The sequence below is a fragment of the Tursiops truncatus genome, chromosome 7 (assembly GCF_011762595.2).
Source record: "Tursiops truncatus isolate mTurTru1 chromosome 7, mTurTru1.mat.Y, whole genome shotgun sequence".
Lineage (NCBI taxonomy): Eukaryota > Metazoa > Chordata > Mammalia > Artiodactyla > Delphinidae > Tursiops > Tursiops truncatus.
The window spans coordinates 55,510,693-55,528,324 of record NC_047040.1 but is presented as its reverse complement, the minus strand read 5'-3'; the positions used below and the strand labels follow the sequence as shown (position 1 = coordinate 55,528,324).

Genomic DNA, 17,632 nt, shown 5'->3' with positions numbered 1-17,632 from the left:
TTGTGAAAATGACTATACTACCCAAAGCAATCTACAGATTCAGTGCAATCCCTATCAAACTACCAGTGGCATTTTTCACAGAACTAGAACAAAAACTTTCACAGTTTGTATGTAAACACAAAAGACCCCAAGAAAGAAACACAAAGCTAGAGGAATCAGGCTCCCTGACTTCAGACTATACTACAAAGCTACAGTAATCCAGACAGTACGGTACTGGCACAAATACAGAAATATAGATCAATGGAACAGAAGAGAAAGCCCAGAGATAAACCCACGCACATATGGTCACCTTATCTTTGATAAAGGAGGCAAGAGTATACAATGGGCACAGTGTATACTTTTTTTTTGTTTTTTTAAATTAATTGATTTATTTATGGCTGTGTTGGGTCTTTGTTGCTGTGCGTGGGCTTTTTCTAGTTGTGGCGAATGGGGGCTACTCTTTGTTGTGGTGCACGGGCTTCTCATTGTGGTGGCTTCTCTTTGTTGTGGAGCACGGGCTTGAGATGTGCGGGCTCAGTAGTTGTGGCTTGCAGGCTCTAGAGCAAGGGGTCAGTAGTTGTGGTGTAGAACTTAATTGCTCTGCGGCATGTGGGATCTTCCTGGACCAGGGCCCGAACCCGTATCCGCTGCATTGGCAGGCGGATTCTTAACCACTGTGTCTCCAGTATACAATGGAGAAAAGACAGCCTCTTCCGTAAGTGGTGCTGGGGAAACTGGACAGCTGCATGTAAAAGAATGAAGTTAGGGCTTCCCTGGTGGCGCAGTGGTTGAGAGTCTGCCTGCCGATGCAGGGGACACAGGTTCGTGCCCCGGTCCGGGAAGATCCCACGTGCCGCGGAGCGGCTGGGCCTGTGAGCCATGGCCGCTGAGCCTGCGCGTCTGGAGCCTGTGCTCTGCAATGGGAGAGGCCACAACTGTGAGAGGCCCCGCGTACAGCAAAAAAAAAAAAAAAAAAAAAAAAGAATGAAGTTAGAACACTGCCTAACACCATACACAAAAATAAACTCAAAATGGATTAAAGACCTAAATGTAAGGCCAGAGACTATAAAACTCTTAGAGGAAAACATAGGCAGAACACTCTATGACATAAATCACAGCAAGATCCTTTTTGACCCACCTCCTAGAGAAATGGAAATAAAAACAAAAATAAACAAATGGGATTTAATGAAGCTTAAAAACTTTTGCACAGCAAAGGAAATCATAAACAAGACCAAAAGAAAACCCTCAGAATGGGAGAAAATATTTGCAAATGAAGCAACTGACAAAGGATTAATCTCCAAAATATACAAGCAGCTCATGCAGCTCAATATCAATAAAACAAACAACCCAATCCAAAAATGGGCAGAAGACCTAAATAGACATTTTTCCAAAGAACATATACAGATTGCCAACAAACACATGAAAGGATGCTCAACATCACTAATCATTAGAGAAATGCAAATCAAAAGTACAATAATGTATCACCTCACACCAGTCAGAATGGCCATCATCAAAAAATCTGCAAACAGTGAATACTGGAGAGGGTGTTGAGAAAAGGGAACCCTGTTGCACTGTTGGTGGGAATGTAAATTGATACAACCACTATGGAGAGCTGTATGGAGGTTCCTTAAAAAACTAAAAATAGAACTACCATACGACCCAGCAATCCCATTACTGGGCATATACCTTGAGAAAACCATAAAAAATCAAACCACAAAAAATCATATGCCCAGTAATGGGATTGCTGGGTCGAACTACCATACGACCCAGCAATCCCATTACTGGGCATATACCTTGAGAAAACCATAAAAAATCAAAAAGAGTCATGTACCACAATGTTCATTGCAGCTCCATTTACAATAGCCAGGACATGGATGCAACCTAAGTGTCCCATCTACAGATGAATGGATAAAGAAGATGTGGCACATATATACAATGGAGTATTACTCAGCTATAAAAAGAAACGAAATTGAGTTATTTGTAGTGAGGTGGATGGGCCTAGAGTCTGTCATACTGAGTGAAGTAAGTGAGAAAGAGAAAGACATACCATATGCTAACACATATATATGGAATCTAAAAAAAAATAAAGGTTCTAATGAACCTAGGGGCAGGACAGGATTAAAGACACAGACATAGAGAATGGACTTGAGGACACGGGGAGAGGGAAGGGTTAGCTGGGAAGAAGTGAGATAGTAGCATTGACATATATACACTACCAAATGTAAAATAGGTAGCTAGTGGGAAGCAGCCGCATAGCACAGGGAGATCAGCTCGGTGCTTTGTGTCCAGCTAAAGGGGTGGGATAGGGAGTAGGGAGTACAGAGACACAAGAGGGAGGAGATATGGGGATATATGTATATATATAGCTGATTCACTTTGTTGTACAGCAGCAAGTAACACAGCATTGTAATTCAATTATACTCCAATAAAGATGTGGAAAAAAAAATAAAACAAGTGGATTAGTGGCATGTCATTAGTCATGAGATTTTTCTGTAGAGATTTTTTCCAAAAGCTGTCTTTCAAAACCTCCCTCTATAGTGAGGTAGAATTGTGAAAGAAGAAGAAAATATTGACTGATAGCTTGTAACAGGCTCATCTACAAATCTCATCTCTGGATTTGTTACTCTTTAAGATGTTTTTGAGGGCTTCCCTGGTGGCTCAGTTGTTTAGAATCTGCCTGCCAATGCAGGGGTTACGAGTTCAATCCCTGGTCGGGGAAGATCCTACATGTGGCAGAGCAACTAAGCCCGTGTGCCACAACTACTCTGCCCGTGCGTCACAAATACTGAAGCCTGCACGCCCTAGAGCCCGTGCTGCACAAAAAGAGAAGCCACCGCAATGAGAAGCCTGTGCACTGCAACGAAGAGTAGCCCCCGCTCACCACAACTAGAGAAAGCCCACACACAGCAACAAAGACCCAATGCGGCAATAAATAAATAAATAAATAGATCAATCGATCGATCAAGATGTATTTGAACAATATGTTTTTGTACAGGAAATATAGTTTTTATTGTTAGCAAACTCTAATTTTAAAGAGAGCATTCCTAGTTTTTTTTTAATTTTATGTATAGATGGGTATTTCATTACATAATTAATGACTGTATTTGGTTCATTTGTATCGTGTTAGTGTTCTACTTGTTTGAAAAGCCCTTGAACTGGAAGAAGATTTATGGTTGTAATAAAAAATTTGCTTGCTGGTCAGTAGTCATTTTCTTCCTTGAGAATTATGGAGAATTAGAACACTTTTTATTTTTTATTTATTCAGTTGTTTCTTTGGCTGTGTTGGGTCTTCGTTGCTGCACGTGGGCTTTCTCTGGTTGAGGCGAGCAGGGGCTACTCTTCATTGCGGTGCGTGGGCTTCTCACTGTGGTGGCTTCTCTTGCCGAACTCTGGCTCTAGGCATGAGGGCTTCAGTAGTTGTGGCACGTGGGCTCAGTAGTTGTGGCTCACAGGCTCTAGAGCACAGGCTCAGTAGTTTTGGCGCACGGACTTAGTTGCTCCGTGGCATGTGGGATCTTCCCGGACCCGGGCACGAACCCGTGTCCCCTGCATCAGCAGGCGGACTCTCAACTTCTGCGCCACCAGGGAAGCCCTGGCAGGTGGATTTTTAACCACTCTGCCACCAGGGAATCCCTGGAACACTTTTTAATAGTACATCTTTGTTTATTTTGAAATTTCATTAAAAAATTGAGGTAAAATTGACGTGTAACATTATACTAGTTTTAGGTGTACAGCTTAGTGATTCTAATTTGTGTATATTGTGAATTTTTCACCATAATAAGTCTAGTTAACATTCATCAGCACACAGTTACAGAGTTCTTCTTTATGATGTATTTTCAAGTATTTTCATCATAAACTACAGTCATTGAATTTGCAGTAAGAAGATTCACCATCAGTTTATTTCAGTGGCCCAAGTATACTAGGGCACCATGCTAAAGTATGTATTAAATGCTGACACAGTAGTTCGGTGTGGTTGCTTATTGTGTTCTGCGTGGGTCCAAACCAATCTAATTCTTTTGTAATGTGTAAAATTGAATGAGTGAGTGATTGATTTTGACGAAAACGATTTTTAAAACTATGAAATACTGGCATTTTGGAAATTAAAGATAACATTGTTTTGGAACATTGAAAACTGGTATGGTCATTAACTGTTATGTTAATGTTAATATGTAGATCAAGGTAGTTGTTGGCATTTACATGGAAGTTAAAGGATATAGAATGTTTGTAAACCCAGTGTTCAGATTTTTAATCTACTTTATTGAAAGTGCCTGCTACTGGTAGTGTCAATGCTAGTGAACCTACTTTGTAAATTGGTCTTTTTCATTCTAGTGGAAGATTAATAATTGCGATTTTTCTAATATATGAAAAAACTTGTTTCCTGTTAAGTGAATTTTTTTTCCAGTTTTATTTATTTATTTTTTAAACATCTTTATTGGGGTATAATTGCTTTACAATGGTGTGTTAGTTTCTGCTTTACTGTTCAGTGAATTTTATTTTAGTTGCAAAATATTTTAGGCTGTCATATAATATAAACTCAATAACATGCAAAATGAAGCATGTTTGTACTCTAAGAATATTTTTCTCCTTCTTCTTCCTTTTTCCTTTGAATGCATTAAATTTAGTGGTTGTAGCCCTTTGTGAAGCAGGTGCTGCTCATCAGAGTGATTCTATATTTAGAAATATTAATGTATAGACATTTTAATATATATTCATTTTATTTAAAGCAACATAATATTAGTGGAATAAGGTCTTCTGTTAAATGATTGTGAAAGTTAATAGTCAATGATACAGTGTTCAGTTTTGAGATGTTTAGTATAGATCTCATTTATGTGTATTTTTCTGCTTATTAGGCAAGAAGTTATGAAATGGAATGGATGGGGATATAATGATTCCAGGTTCTTCTTCAATAAGAAAGGACAAGTTGAGTTGACTGGGAAAAGGTAACTGTTTTTTTCTTTGTTTTATTCCTTTTATTTCTCTTTCTCTGAAAAATCTTAAACGTAAATATAATGTTAAATAATAGACATACATAAAAAATAGAATAATAGAATGACTCCCCCCTTGATTTAAAAGTTATTAACATTTTGCCATAATTGCTTTTCTTTTTCTGTTATGTATCAAATTCTGACATTGTCATGTCACTTCTAAATATTTATATATGTATCCCTTAAAAAATAAGGACCTAATATAACCAATCATATAATACTATTATCATACTCCCCCAAATAACAGAAATTTTATATCTGATTATTCACATTCACATTTCTCTGTCTAAATAATATCATTCTATAGGTAGTTTGAATAGGATCCAAAAAGGTTTGCAGTTACCCACCATCTAATCCGCATGACATTGGCTTGTTCAAAGTAACTCTTTGTTTAAGACTGGAAGTATAATTTTGGTTGGGTTATTATGGAAGGTGAACATTATGGAAGGTCCTTGTGAATATAAATAGTATTTTTAAAATTAGTTTTCTGAGGTAGAGAAGAAGTGATGAAGAGAGATCAGTCATTTGTGTGGTAACTTTCACATTCTGAAATATTTTTGGTAATAATGTTGATATGAATTCTAAAGAATATTTGTATTGTTACTGTTCCAGATGTAGACAGAATTGTAAAATGAGTTCTTAATTGATTTTAAGTAACACTGACCCTGCTGAAGCTGGTGTTTTGGGTTTGTCTATTGAATTTTGATATAACTTGGAAGGACAGTGAGTACAAATACAAAATTTTTAAATGTGGCTCTAAAAATAAATTAAAAATTGAGACTAGGTAAAAATTGGATTAGGTATATCATGAATCTGTTCCAGTATTTCACTTTGACTTCATATCTATTGGGCATTAATATACTTGTTTTTAAAACAAGTATATGGTATATCAGTATACTGAAATACCAGCAAGAAAAGTTTTCTTTGGAGAAATTCTTTTTCTTTACAACATAACCATTCCATTTTTGTTTTTAACTTAAACGTGCTTTGTACCTGAAAAAAAACCTCAGGAATGGTAATTAGTAACTAATTTTAATGAAGGTGTGAAGGTGTACAATTTACATTTGCTTTTTAATAGGAAAAATAATTATCTGCATTCTCATTCCCATTCTTTAGTGTGACTGGACAGCATGTTGGTGGAGGCTTAGTTGAGAAATTGTGTAATTCAGGTAGAAGGAATTTCTAGTTAAAATTAAATTTACCAGTGTTCTAAACATTGAGTGTTTTATGTTTTAAATAGAATAATGTCTAATACAGTAGAAACTTGTCATGTAGAGATTGGCTTTACAGAATCTTCAGGGGGGAAAAAGTGAATCTTCTGAACTTAGAAAACCAACTTTCTCTCTTCTTAGATACTGTCTTCGTTTCTCTCTTTCTCTCTCTCTGGACCTTGAAGTTATAGCATCTTTGTTTTATGTGAGGGGGCAAATAGGCACTTGTGCACTGTGCCATTGAAAGCATAAGATACCTACTGTCTTCTGTAGGGTACTGTAGGCTATGGATTTGTTTATGTTAGCAGTGTATGTGTGTGAAGTGAATGATTAGTCGTAGGAAGTGTCACAATTATTTATACCTTAGTGTATGAACCCTTATACCATGGGTTTAGAATCTGGCTCTTATTTTGGGTGTTCTGGCACTTGGCTTGCCAATTTTCCCTGAGAGGATCAGACTGTAGGTGGCTGATACATGTGTGACACTCATAAGATACTAAAAGAAAATTAGAACCCCAGTGTGTTCACTTATGATTAGATTATTTCTTTTTTAGGATGTAGAACACTTGTTAATGCCCTTCCTGATATTAAGATATGTAGAAAATAAAATTTGTAATTTATATATTGTTTGGAGAGCATAAATTCAGAGCAAAGGGAATTCAGTGGTCTTGAGAGAGATTTTTATCCAGGTTGTAGTAGAATTCGAGAATTTTTCCATTGACTTTAGACTTTGGAAGATTACTGCTGCTGCCCCTACAACCAGAATGGATTTCTTAAAGGCCTCATTTCTTTGCACTGTTGACTGATGAGTCCAAGTCCAGTGGGGGAGAGGGGAAGAGAACAAGGGTACATCTGACTGGCAGAGCCTGCAAGGGTAACCTTTGCTTCCTACTGAATTATCCATTATCCAGAGGGTAATTCTGCAAACACAGAATTGGAATTTAAATGTTCTAGGATTAAATATGTTATACATAAACTATTTAATAATTGAAACCAAATAACTAAATAATATTCACTTCTCATTTTGGTGCTTCCAGAAGCACCATTATCTTGCCACAGACAGGATAATAAACTGGATTGAATTGGATCATAGCTTTCTCTATATCTAGTCTAGTTTCCTAGGGCTAATGATTGAATTAGTAGATTTCTCTGATTTTTTTTAATCAGAAAACATTTAGAAATATTATTTAAGATAATAATAGCTATTACTTATTGAGCTCCTACTGAGTTATCTTAAAATAACCCTAAGTGGGTAGTGATTTGTTCTTAGAAATAATCAGGAGATTGAGGATGAGAGAGGTTAAGTAGCTTACTTGAGGTCAGCTGTGCAGTGGGAAATTGTGATTAAAAAACAAGTGTTTTAAGCTTCATTTTTGTGCTCGTTCTATTATACTGTGCTAATGAGGTACCATACTCATCCATTGTATTGATTTTATTCTCTTTCCAGTCTCTGGAAGCACTTTACAGGAGACTTCTACACTCTATACACCGGTACAGTAGAGTTAGTCATATTGTAAAAAGTTAACCTATGACGAAAGTTCCTATTGCTCCAGAGGAACATGAAGGGCAGAAGCGTAAGAAGGTTGTGATATTCCTAAAAGAGAAAATGGAATTTGTGACTAGAAAGGATGAGTACAAGAAAACAATATGAATTCACCATGTTGTATTAATAATATTAGATTTTAAGGCCAGTTTTTGAAATTCTTTGTAAAGACTTTCTATTCCAGCATTGTAGTGGACTGAACAAATGTAGACCCTTTGCCCTCTATAACCAGGTAGAAAACATGGATAAAATACTACAAGAAAGAAATAATAACAGAGCTGGAAAGAAAGAAAGGGAAATCCTTAGGTGCCAGAAACTAAGAGTGACTCTCAGTGAAAATTTATGGGGGGGTTCCCCTATTTTTGATCCACGGAACATTGAAAAGGTAGAAAATTTTTATGAGTAAATGTGGTTGGTTGTCTGTATATATTTTGGGGAGGGTAACTTTGGCATTTCAAACCCAACCATTAAATTAGAAGCAGTTATAAGCTATTAACAGATGTCAGGGAAAAATCATAAGTTTTTCCCTGAGCACAGTCTGTTTTCTGAACAGACTTGTAATTTGTCAGTTTATAAATCCCTAGGTTTATAATCTTGCAATTCTTATTCCTCCTAGATATAGATGAATTGAGTCCTCCTAGGTTTAAGCAGCAGAAGGCAGTACTTCAGAGCTAATGCTATATAGATTTCTATAAATTAAAAATTTTGAAAAGTGTCATTATTCTTTGACTTTAAAAGCGTTATATATTAGTTGGTGCTTTCAAGGCACAAGTTAGTGGTTAGGTAGAGAGAATTTGTTTGGGTTTGTTGTACTTTGTATTTTCAGTGGCATAATTTTTAAAGTTTTACCTCCTATAAAAAGCTATTAAATTGGTTAGCAATTGTGGAACTCACTGAGAATAGATGGTTGCGTCTACTAATATTTTGCTGCCTCTGTGCACTGCCCCAGAGTGAGAGTCACCTTGTCTTTAGTCACCTTAAATCCTGATGTGCACTTGCTTCTTGGGTATTTATGTCCACAGAGTTTTCTTTCCATTATACAGTGATTTCATTGGTTTTGAAAGTTTGCTCTGGTTCTGTATCTTCTACAATATAGTCTACTTTGATCTTAAGAAAAGGTGGTAAATTGACCTCACCTTATATTTTACAACAAAAACCATTTCTTAAAGTTCTCAAACCAGTCTTCACTTGTGGTAAAGATCTATTCAGTGGTCACCCTGTTTCAACAGTTCGTGTGGGCATTTGGCTTTCTGGTAGAAGTTGCATGTTTCCTGCCCATATGTTCACCATACAAATTAAATGTCTTTGTAGCTTTGACTAAACGAGGTTGTAAGTTTCTTAAGAACAGGAGTCATATTGTAGTACCAATTCTGTGTGTCCTGCAATGCTTAGTACAGTCTTATGAGTGTTAAATAAATGCTTATTTATAGTTCTGGATGTAAACCCAAATTATTTTGCTGTAAGAATCAAGTCATTCCAAAGCTGTTTCTTATGTTAAATACCTCTAATTCCTTTAACTTTATGTTTCTTTTCCATTCATTTACTTTTTTGATTTCAGAGTTTTCTCCTTTACCTCATGATATTTTATGAGATTTTGGGGGCCCTTGGCAGTATGCTAGGCTTTATGATTATTAAGTCAAGCTTCTTTTACTGTTTTTCAAATCCCAGGGCATTAGGTGCAAGAAAAAGTGCAATTGAAAAGCTTTCATTCTTACGTGGAACTCTTTTTGAACTGTGTTAAGTTTTATGCGGGAATTATAGATAATGGAGCAAAGTCTTAAATCCAAGGTTCTGCCAAATAAGATATTTCTTCAGAGTCTGAAATATTGTGCATTCAGATGTAGAAGTATATTCTGGTTATCTTAATGGTAGAATGTAGGTTTTTTGCACATGACAGTAATACCAACCTTGTATCTCTTGGTTCAAGTGTCTTGAAGGGGGGTTGCCTTTTTATTTTATGGGTAATGTTACTTGTGAATTAAGGGATTCACAAAGGTCCTAATATTATCCTTCCGTGAATATTAAGAGTCTCCTATATATGACAGAGACCCAAAGTAATTGTATGGTTAAAATATAAGGGCCCAGGATTAAAACCTAATATTTCCAAATTGGCCTTTTTGTAGGACATTATAACACGTAGTAGCATATGTGTTATAACCAATTTCCCAGAATTTATACTTTTACTATCAGGTAAGATGAAGAAAATTTAATATGCTGAATGTCTTAAGTTGTTTTAGCTGTGAGTCTTATACTTTCTTTCATTCCAATTTCTTTAAATTTATGAAAAAGGTATTATTATATAATACTTTAAATATTCCATTTCAGTTTGAATGTTAGCACTTGTGATTTTATAATATAAAAAAGAGGAACTCGTTGAATAAAACATACTTATTTTTTTCATTCCACTATTATTTTTGTTTTGCTAACCTTTATGTAAAGATTTATTTGAGAATTTTAGATGGTATTTTTGTTACATAATATGAAGTCATCATAAGAGGTGACATCCTTTCAGCCAATGCCGTGTAACTGTTAAAATTACATGACAAAATGAGTGGTTTTTGTCACTTCCAATTAAAAATTCCTTTGGATAGGGCACACCACTGGCTCCTTTAATATTGAATTCTGTATTATAAACATATATTTAATTTCAGTACAGAATTTATATATTACACACTGATTCCCCCCCCCCCCCCCCGCTTTGGCTATCTTTGTGAAGTCAAAGTAAACTTCTGAGGCTAGTTGCTAAAAGCTTTTGCAGTTATTCAAGCTCTGATGAAATGAGTGGGAAATAATCTTGAGCAAAAGTATTACACTTTGAACATTTTATTTTATTTTATTTTATTTTGGCTGTGTTGGGTCTTCGTTACTGTTCATGGACTTTCTGTAGTTGTGGCGAGTGGGGGCTACTCTTTGTTGAGGTGTGCGGGCTTCTCATTGTGGTGGCTTCTCATTGCGGAGCACGGGCTCTAGGTGCGCAGGCTTCAGTACCTGTGGCACGTGGGCTCAGTAGTTGTGGCTCACGGGCTCCAGAGCACAGGCTCAATAGTTGTGGCGCACAAGCTTAGTTGCTCCGCAACATGTGGGATCTTCCCGGACCAGGGCTCGAACCTGTGTCCCCTGAATTGGCAGGCAGATTCTTAACCACTGGGCCGCCAGGGAAGTCCCTTGAACATTTTGAATAACTTGTACAACATAGATGTTAAGACCAATATATAGTCTATTCTGGTTTGTTTTCGGTATTGGTTTAATTGTTCTTTGATCTGGAATAGATAGTGACTACTAGAGTATCTCTTCTTTTCTTCATTTAAACACACACTTTTCTCCATTAAACACAAAAATAAAAATAGCTTTGAGGACTTAAATGGCCATCTTGGAAAAAAATTACTTCTGACCTTACTTCATACCAAATACAGAGATCAATTCCAGATAGGTTATAGACCTAAATACATAAGCTAAAACTATAAAATTGCTAGAAGAATATACAGAATGTCTTTCTGAATTTGAGGTAGGCAAAAAGCAGAGAACTAAAAGCATTAATATAAGGAAAAAGTGAATCAGCATTAAAATATAGAACTTCTTTTCATCAAACGACTCCTTTAAGGGCTTCCCTGGTGGCGCAGTGGTTGAGAGTCAGCCTGCCGATGCAGGGGATGCGGGTTCGTGCCCCGGTTCAGGAAGATCCCACATGCCGCGGAGCGGCTGGGCCCGTGAGCCATGGCCGCTGAGCCGGCGCGTCTGGAGCCCGTGCTCCGCAACGGGAGAGGCCACAAAAGTGAGAGGCCCGTGTACCGCAAAAAAAAAAAAAAAAAAAAAGACTCCTTTAAGAGAGTGAAAAGACAAATCACAGAGTGAGAGAAAATACTTAATACATACATCCTTGATTTCAGAATATATAGAGAATTCTTATACATCAATAAAAACATAATAATAATAAATGAGTAAAAATGAACTGGCATTGAAAACAGGATATCTAAATGGACAATAGATATATGAATAGAAGTTCAATTTCTTGAGTAATCAGTGAAATTCAAATTAATATTGTCAAGAGATTACCAATAGAATGTCTCATAATGAAAATAACTACAATACCAGGTATGGAGAGGATGTGGAACAAGTAGAACTCTTTATACATTGCTGGCTGTTAACATCTTGGAAAGCTATCTGCCAGCACCTCCTAAAGCTAAACATATGCATAGACTGTGGCCTAGGAGCTCCACCCTAGTTATATAGCTATCTGAAACATGTGATATGTGATCTTCAGAAAACAAGTTCAAGAACGTCCCTGCACATACCAAAAACTGTAAACAACTCTATTTTCTGTCACCAATACAATGGATAAAGTAATTATGCTATACTCAAACAGCGGAATTAAGCCATGGAAATGAATGAACTGCAACTACGTACACAAACATAGATGACTCTCACAAATATAATATTGAACAAAAGAAAGCAGACACAAAAAGTACATTTTATATGATTTCATTTATGTAAAGTTAACAAGATAGTTGTTCCTTTGGTGTGGGGAAAGGTGATAATGCCTGGAAAGGGGCAAGGAGGGGGATATTTCTGGGGTGCTGGTAATGTTCTATTTCTGGATCTGCATGCTGATTACATGGGAGGTTTACTTTGTAAAAATTCATTCAGCTATACACTTACTTTTTGTATGCATGTTATACTTCAATGTTTTGTAAATAAAATATTTATAAAATTAAACAAAGATAAAACAGCCATAATATAGTATAGTTTTATTTGGCTGTTCTGTCATCGTGGCAGGGAGAGGGAAGTAGAGAAGTTGCAAGAACATTATAGTGAAAAAAATTACCGAATATAGCTACCGTGATTTTATAAATATTCATTAATAAAGAATTTTAGAATAATGATCTCACTTGGAATGATGGTAAGGAAAGAATCAGACTAGAGGCAGCATCATATAGTATTTAAGAGCACAGACTTATTTATTACTTATTTAACCTTATTTATTTATTTATTTTTTGCGGTATGTGGGCCTCTCACTGTTGTGGCCTCTCCCGTTGCGGAGCACAGGCTCCGGATGCACAGGCTCAGTGGCCATGGCTCATGGGCCCAGCCGCTCCGCGGCATGTGGGATCCTCCCAGACTGGGGCACAAACCCGTGTCCCCTACATCAGCAGGCGGACTCTCAACCACTGTGCCACCAGGGAAGCCCCATCTTGGGGTTCTTATTGATTGCCTTTTCTCTTGATTATGGATCACACTTTCTTGTTTGTTTATGTTTGGTAATTTTGAAATGTATCTTGGACATTGTTAATGATATGTTGTAGAAACTCTGGATTCTGTTACAGTCTTCTGAAGAGGCTTCTTTTTTTTTTTTTTAAACCAAGCAATTAACTTGACTCATCTCAAGTTTCCTCCTTTGGTGGTGAGCAGCTGAATAATCTGTTCCGTTCTTTTAAGCTTAGCTGGGCTGCTTAGTGTGTCTGCTCCATACATGTGTAATTCAATATCAGCCAGACATTTGGACAGAGTTTATACATAGGTCCCTCTGACTGACTCCTGGATTTGTGTGGTTTTCCTGTACTCTTCCCAGATGCTGTGTTCACTGTGAACACTGTCCTCTTTTTCTTTCAGCCAGGAAGACTGTAGGTTTTCTGCATTCTTCTTTCTTTCTGTGTTACTAGCTGGGGCTTTCCCTCAGGCTAAAGCCTGTTTAAAAAATAAAACAAAACTGGAAACTCATATAGGGCTGTTTTCTTCTTACTCCCTTACCACCTATTTTTGCCTGGTTTGGGGCTATCTATACTGCCCTCAAATAGTTGGGTTTTGTTTGTTTTGTTTTTGTCCAGAGCTTATCATTATATGCGGGAGGGTTGGTTCGATAGGAACAACTTGACCATTACTAGAAATAGAATCTAAGATTTGAACTTAAGTGAAGATACTTTACTCTAACGTTTTACATTCTTTGTACCTTAGGTACCCTCTTAGTGGCATGGTTTTGCCAACTTTTAAAGAGTGGATCCAAAATACCCTTGGAGTAAGTCTGGAGCATAAAACTACCTCTAAAGTAAGCAAATAAGAATGATTAATAATATTCTTAACTGAGTGTGTGTGTGTTTAATCCCAAATTAATTAGACTTATCTTAGTAATTTGTTATAGTTATTTAATATATTTGTTATTTTTTTTGTTAAGAAGTTTACTAGTCATATTAGCCTTGTTAGGCTTTCTAGGGGTGATTTTTTAAAAAAAATTTTTTTAGCATCACAGATATAGAGCCTAATCTCAGCATTTATCTGAGATTTATCTGGCAAATCTGTAATCCTCTCTGAGCCTCAGAGTTGTAACTGTCTGTCCTGTGTTTCACAAGTAGTAGTGAAGTTCAAATGAATGAATTCTGTGAGAGAACTTTGTTACAAAAATATAAGTTGCTGTTATTTTTAGGTTTTGTAATGAACTGACAGTAATCTAGAATTAATATAGAATAATTTAAAATAAAAATATAATGTTACATTTATTAACAAAACATTTAGAATATTTGAAGATTGAAAAAAGTGAAGTAAAAGTTTGATTAAGATATGAGTGATAGAGAATTTTAGTTTGCTCATGTGGTATCACTTTTCTGACGGGGGTGGTTAGAATCCTTTAGACTATATACGTATTAAACTAATGAAATAGTTAACATTTCTTTATATAATCTTTATTATTTATTATTATTCGCTATGGCATGGTATTCTGCGTCTTTCTAACTGAGTATAACTTGCATAAGTGCAGGGACTATGGCTTACACTATATTATCCACTATATCCAATATATTATTAAAGACTGTAGGTATTCAGTGAGTGCTTGTTTGGTTTATTTATAAATCCACAGTTACATTTTATTCTAGTATTAAATTAAGCTAAACAGCTAATTTCTATCCCTCTCAAACCAAATTCTTTTAACTTTTCTTTAAAGATCTCTTCTATTTCCTTTTTTGACTATTCGTGATTACTTTTTTGACACTGATGCAATCTATATACCATATTCAGAAATTTCACCAGTTTTACATGCACTTCTTTTTTCTGTTTTGAGCCCTTTCAGTTTTCAATAACTTGACAAAATAGTAATCTGTATGATGGTATCTGTATGATGGTGATAATCTCATTTAACAGATGAAGAAGGCAAGGCTTGCAGAACTTGGGTGACTTGCCCAATGTCACATAGCTTTAAAGTTGAAGATTTACTTTTCAAGTTACCTGTTAGTTGAAATTAAGTATCAAGTTTATGATTATGTTGTGAGTTTTAAAGCACTCCTGTAAAAATGGGTTTATTACTTATTGGGAGGCTTTTTGCTGATCATTTAAAAATAATAAAAGGAAATGATAAATTTTATCTACAGGTGAAAATGTAGTTAATGCAAAAGTTAACTATCTTTCCCCCAGTGTCCCTAGTCTAAAATCGAAGATTTGAGACTTTGCTATCTTCCTTGTTCTTAATTGTAATATTTATTTTTATTTTATTTTATTTATTTATTTTTTGACCATGCCGCACGGCATGTGGGATCTTAGTTCGCTGACCTGGGATGGAACCCTGGCCGCCTGCGGTGGAAGCAGAGATTCTTAACCACTGGACCGCCAGGGCAGTCCCCTTAATTGTAATCTTTAGAAATAATGAAAAGGAAGGCCATAGAAGCAAAAGAGAAAACATAGGCTTTTATAACTTATGTTACAGAATGTGATTAACCAGAGCATTTGTAATTGGTTACTGTCACAGAGTTGGTTTCCATATGTATTATTTGTTATTTTCCTATGCCTCTGTCCTAATTTGGATGTAAAAATTTACATTTTATAGTCACTCTCTGTAACATAGGTATTCAAATTTTATTTTCTAAAAATAAGTCAGAGAAAACCAATTTTATTTTCTAGGCATCCTTAAATCCTAGTGATACACCTCCTTCTATTGTAAATGAAGATTTTCTTCATGACCTTAAAGAAGTTAATATTTCATATTCACAAGAAGCAGATGATCGAGTATTTAGAGCTCATGGTAAGCAACTTTATATAAGTGCTATTTATTTTTAATTTGTAAACTTCCTATAATTTAAGATGTTTTTGCATTTTCTTTTTTAAATCTCAAAATAGGTCATTGTCTTCATGAGATATTTTTGCTCAGGGAAGGAATGTTTCAGCGAATTCCTGATATAGTTTTATGGCCAAGTAAGTTCTTGTTTTTCTTTGTATTATTAATTTAGTATTGTTAAATTTTAAGTAAATTTAGTATTGGAGATATGTACTTTTAAACATATGAACTATAAAAAATATAGATCACTATATTTTTAGAGTTTTCTAAAGGTCACATCATTCTTAATATGATCATCCTGAATGGTTGGTTTTAATGATTAATTTTGTTGATGATTAAATCTTCATTTAGTACGTACATATCCTTTTGCGAGGTCAGTAGAAAAATGTATTTTGGTCTAATTTGAAAGCTTAATGAAATTATTATCAATCAATTATATATTTAGATGTATAGAAACTCTTAACGTAACTGATTACTGCAACCAATAATAGTAGTTTGTTGATGTTAACTTGTGGGCTAAAAAATATGGTATTCAAATGAATAACAACTTGATGAACAAGTTGTTTAATATGGATATTGTCTTTGATATAAATAATTAAATTTTGAGAAATGAATTTCATTTAGGGATTTGGCTTGAGATGGAGGATGGATGAGCTTTCTGTTATTGTTTTGCTCTTGCTGATGCTTAGGCACTATATTTATATATATGGTTTTTATATCCACGTCTTGTAGCAGAAACTTTAAAGCAGAATACAGGTATACTGCTCCTTACCGTCTATAATTACTTTTTAAGAAGTTCTATTGATCTTCCGATCCTTTTTTCTCTTCAGATTCCATAAAAGGATTATATAGAGTGTTTTATTTTTCAAAAAATTGCCTCATTCATGGACTCTCAGTTCTTAGATGTGATCCTTTTCCTTTGCAGGGGATATCTGAGGGAAAAATCCTACTTGAATTTGGGGATAGGAAGGAGGGTGACATATATAGGGAGAAAACAATCTATCTGAATAGTGTATTGGTGCCCAAATCAAGTCTAAAATTTTGTTCTGTTGAATCTTCCAGTATAAGAACTTCTTGGAAATAGTTTGTTTGTTTGTCAGTTCACTGAGGCCTTTATTTAACTTTAATGTAAATTTCCTTTTGGTAATAAAGTTCAGGTTTTTCTTTGCATGAGGGTAAGTTTTGAGACAATATGGCAATTTGAGACAATGTGGTATTCCATAGAGTGGAGGTGGCTTTCTCATCTTACAGTTTAAATAGCTACACACCATATCTGTATATATACATATGTACACATACCTAGGAAGTCTATCGTTGTGGATGTCTTTAAGTCTGTCTGTAATTGGAGTCTGAATTCTACGTGTTGCTTTAATATGATGTCTAGGGCTTATCTAAGAGTAAGAACTTGTAATATATGTAACTTTCCTGATTTGGAGTCATACTTAAACCAGGAATTGTCACCATTGTGACCTGTACACAGTGTAGCTATTTCTACCTTTCATTTAGTTTGGACAAGTAGTTAGTTACTTATACATTGTATGTTGTCTGTGGTAAGTATACTTATAAAAATAAAGTCTCCTTTAGAAGTACTTCACTTATTCAATTTCTGCATTATTTTCAGCAGTCTAAATATCAAAACTTTAGGTCTGTGAAAATATGTGCTAGGTACTGTTCCAGGTATTGAAGATAAGACACTGAACAAAACACAAATCCCTATTCTTAGGTGCTATACAATTAAGTGGGGGCGGGAGGAGACGGAACAATAACCAAATATTTAATGTAGCAAAGGGTGGTAAATGTTATAAAGAAAAACAAGGCACAGTAAAAAGATAGAGAATAAATAGGGTGGGTGGTGGGATGAGGGAGTGCTGTGTCAAATAAA

The 17,632-nt window shown here is 35.5% G+C and overlaps 1 protein-coding gene across 2 annotated transcripts in view; it reads left to right on the top strand.

The window, feature by feature from the left end:
- AGPS (alkylglycerone phosphate synthase) overlaps positions 1-17,632 on the top strand; it is a 141,590-nt gene that overhangs the window by 33,524 nt on the left and 90,434 nt on the right. For both annotated transcript variants that reach the window (XM_073807536.1, XM_019922853.2), the window contains exons 2-5: positions 4,830-4,919; positions 13,668-13,758; positions 15,597-15,717; positions 15,813-15,887. In XM_073807536.1, coding sequence (XP_073663637.1) covers positions 4,830-4,919; positions 13,668-13,758; positions 15,597-15,717; positions 15,813-15,887 — 377 coding nt within the window. The remainder of the gene's footprint in view (positions 1-4,829; positions 4,920-13,667; positions 13,759-15,596; positions 15,718-15,812; positions 15,888-17,632) is intronic.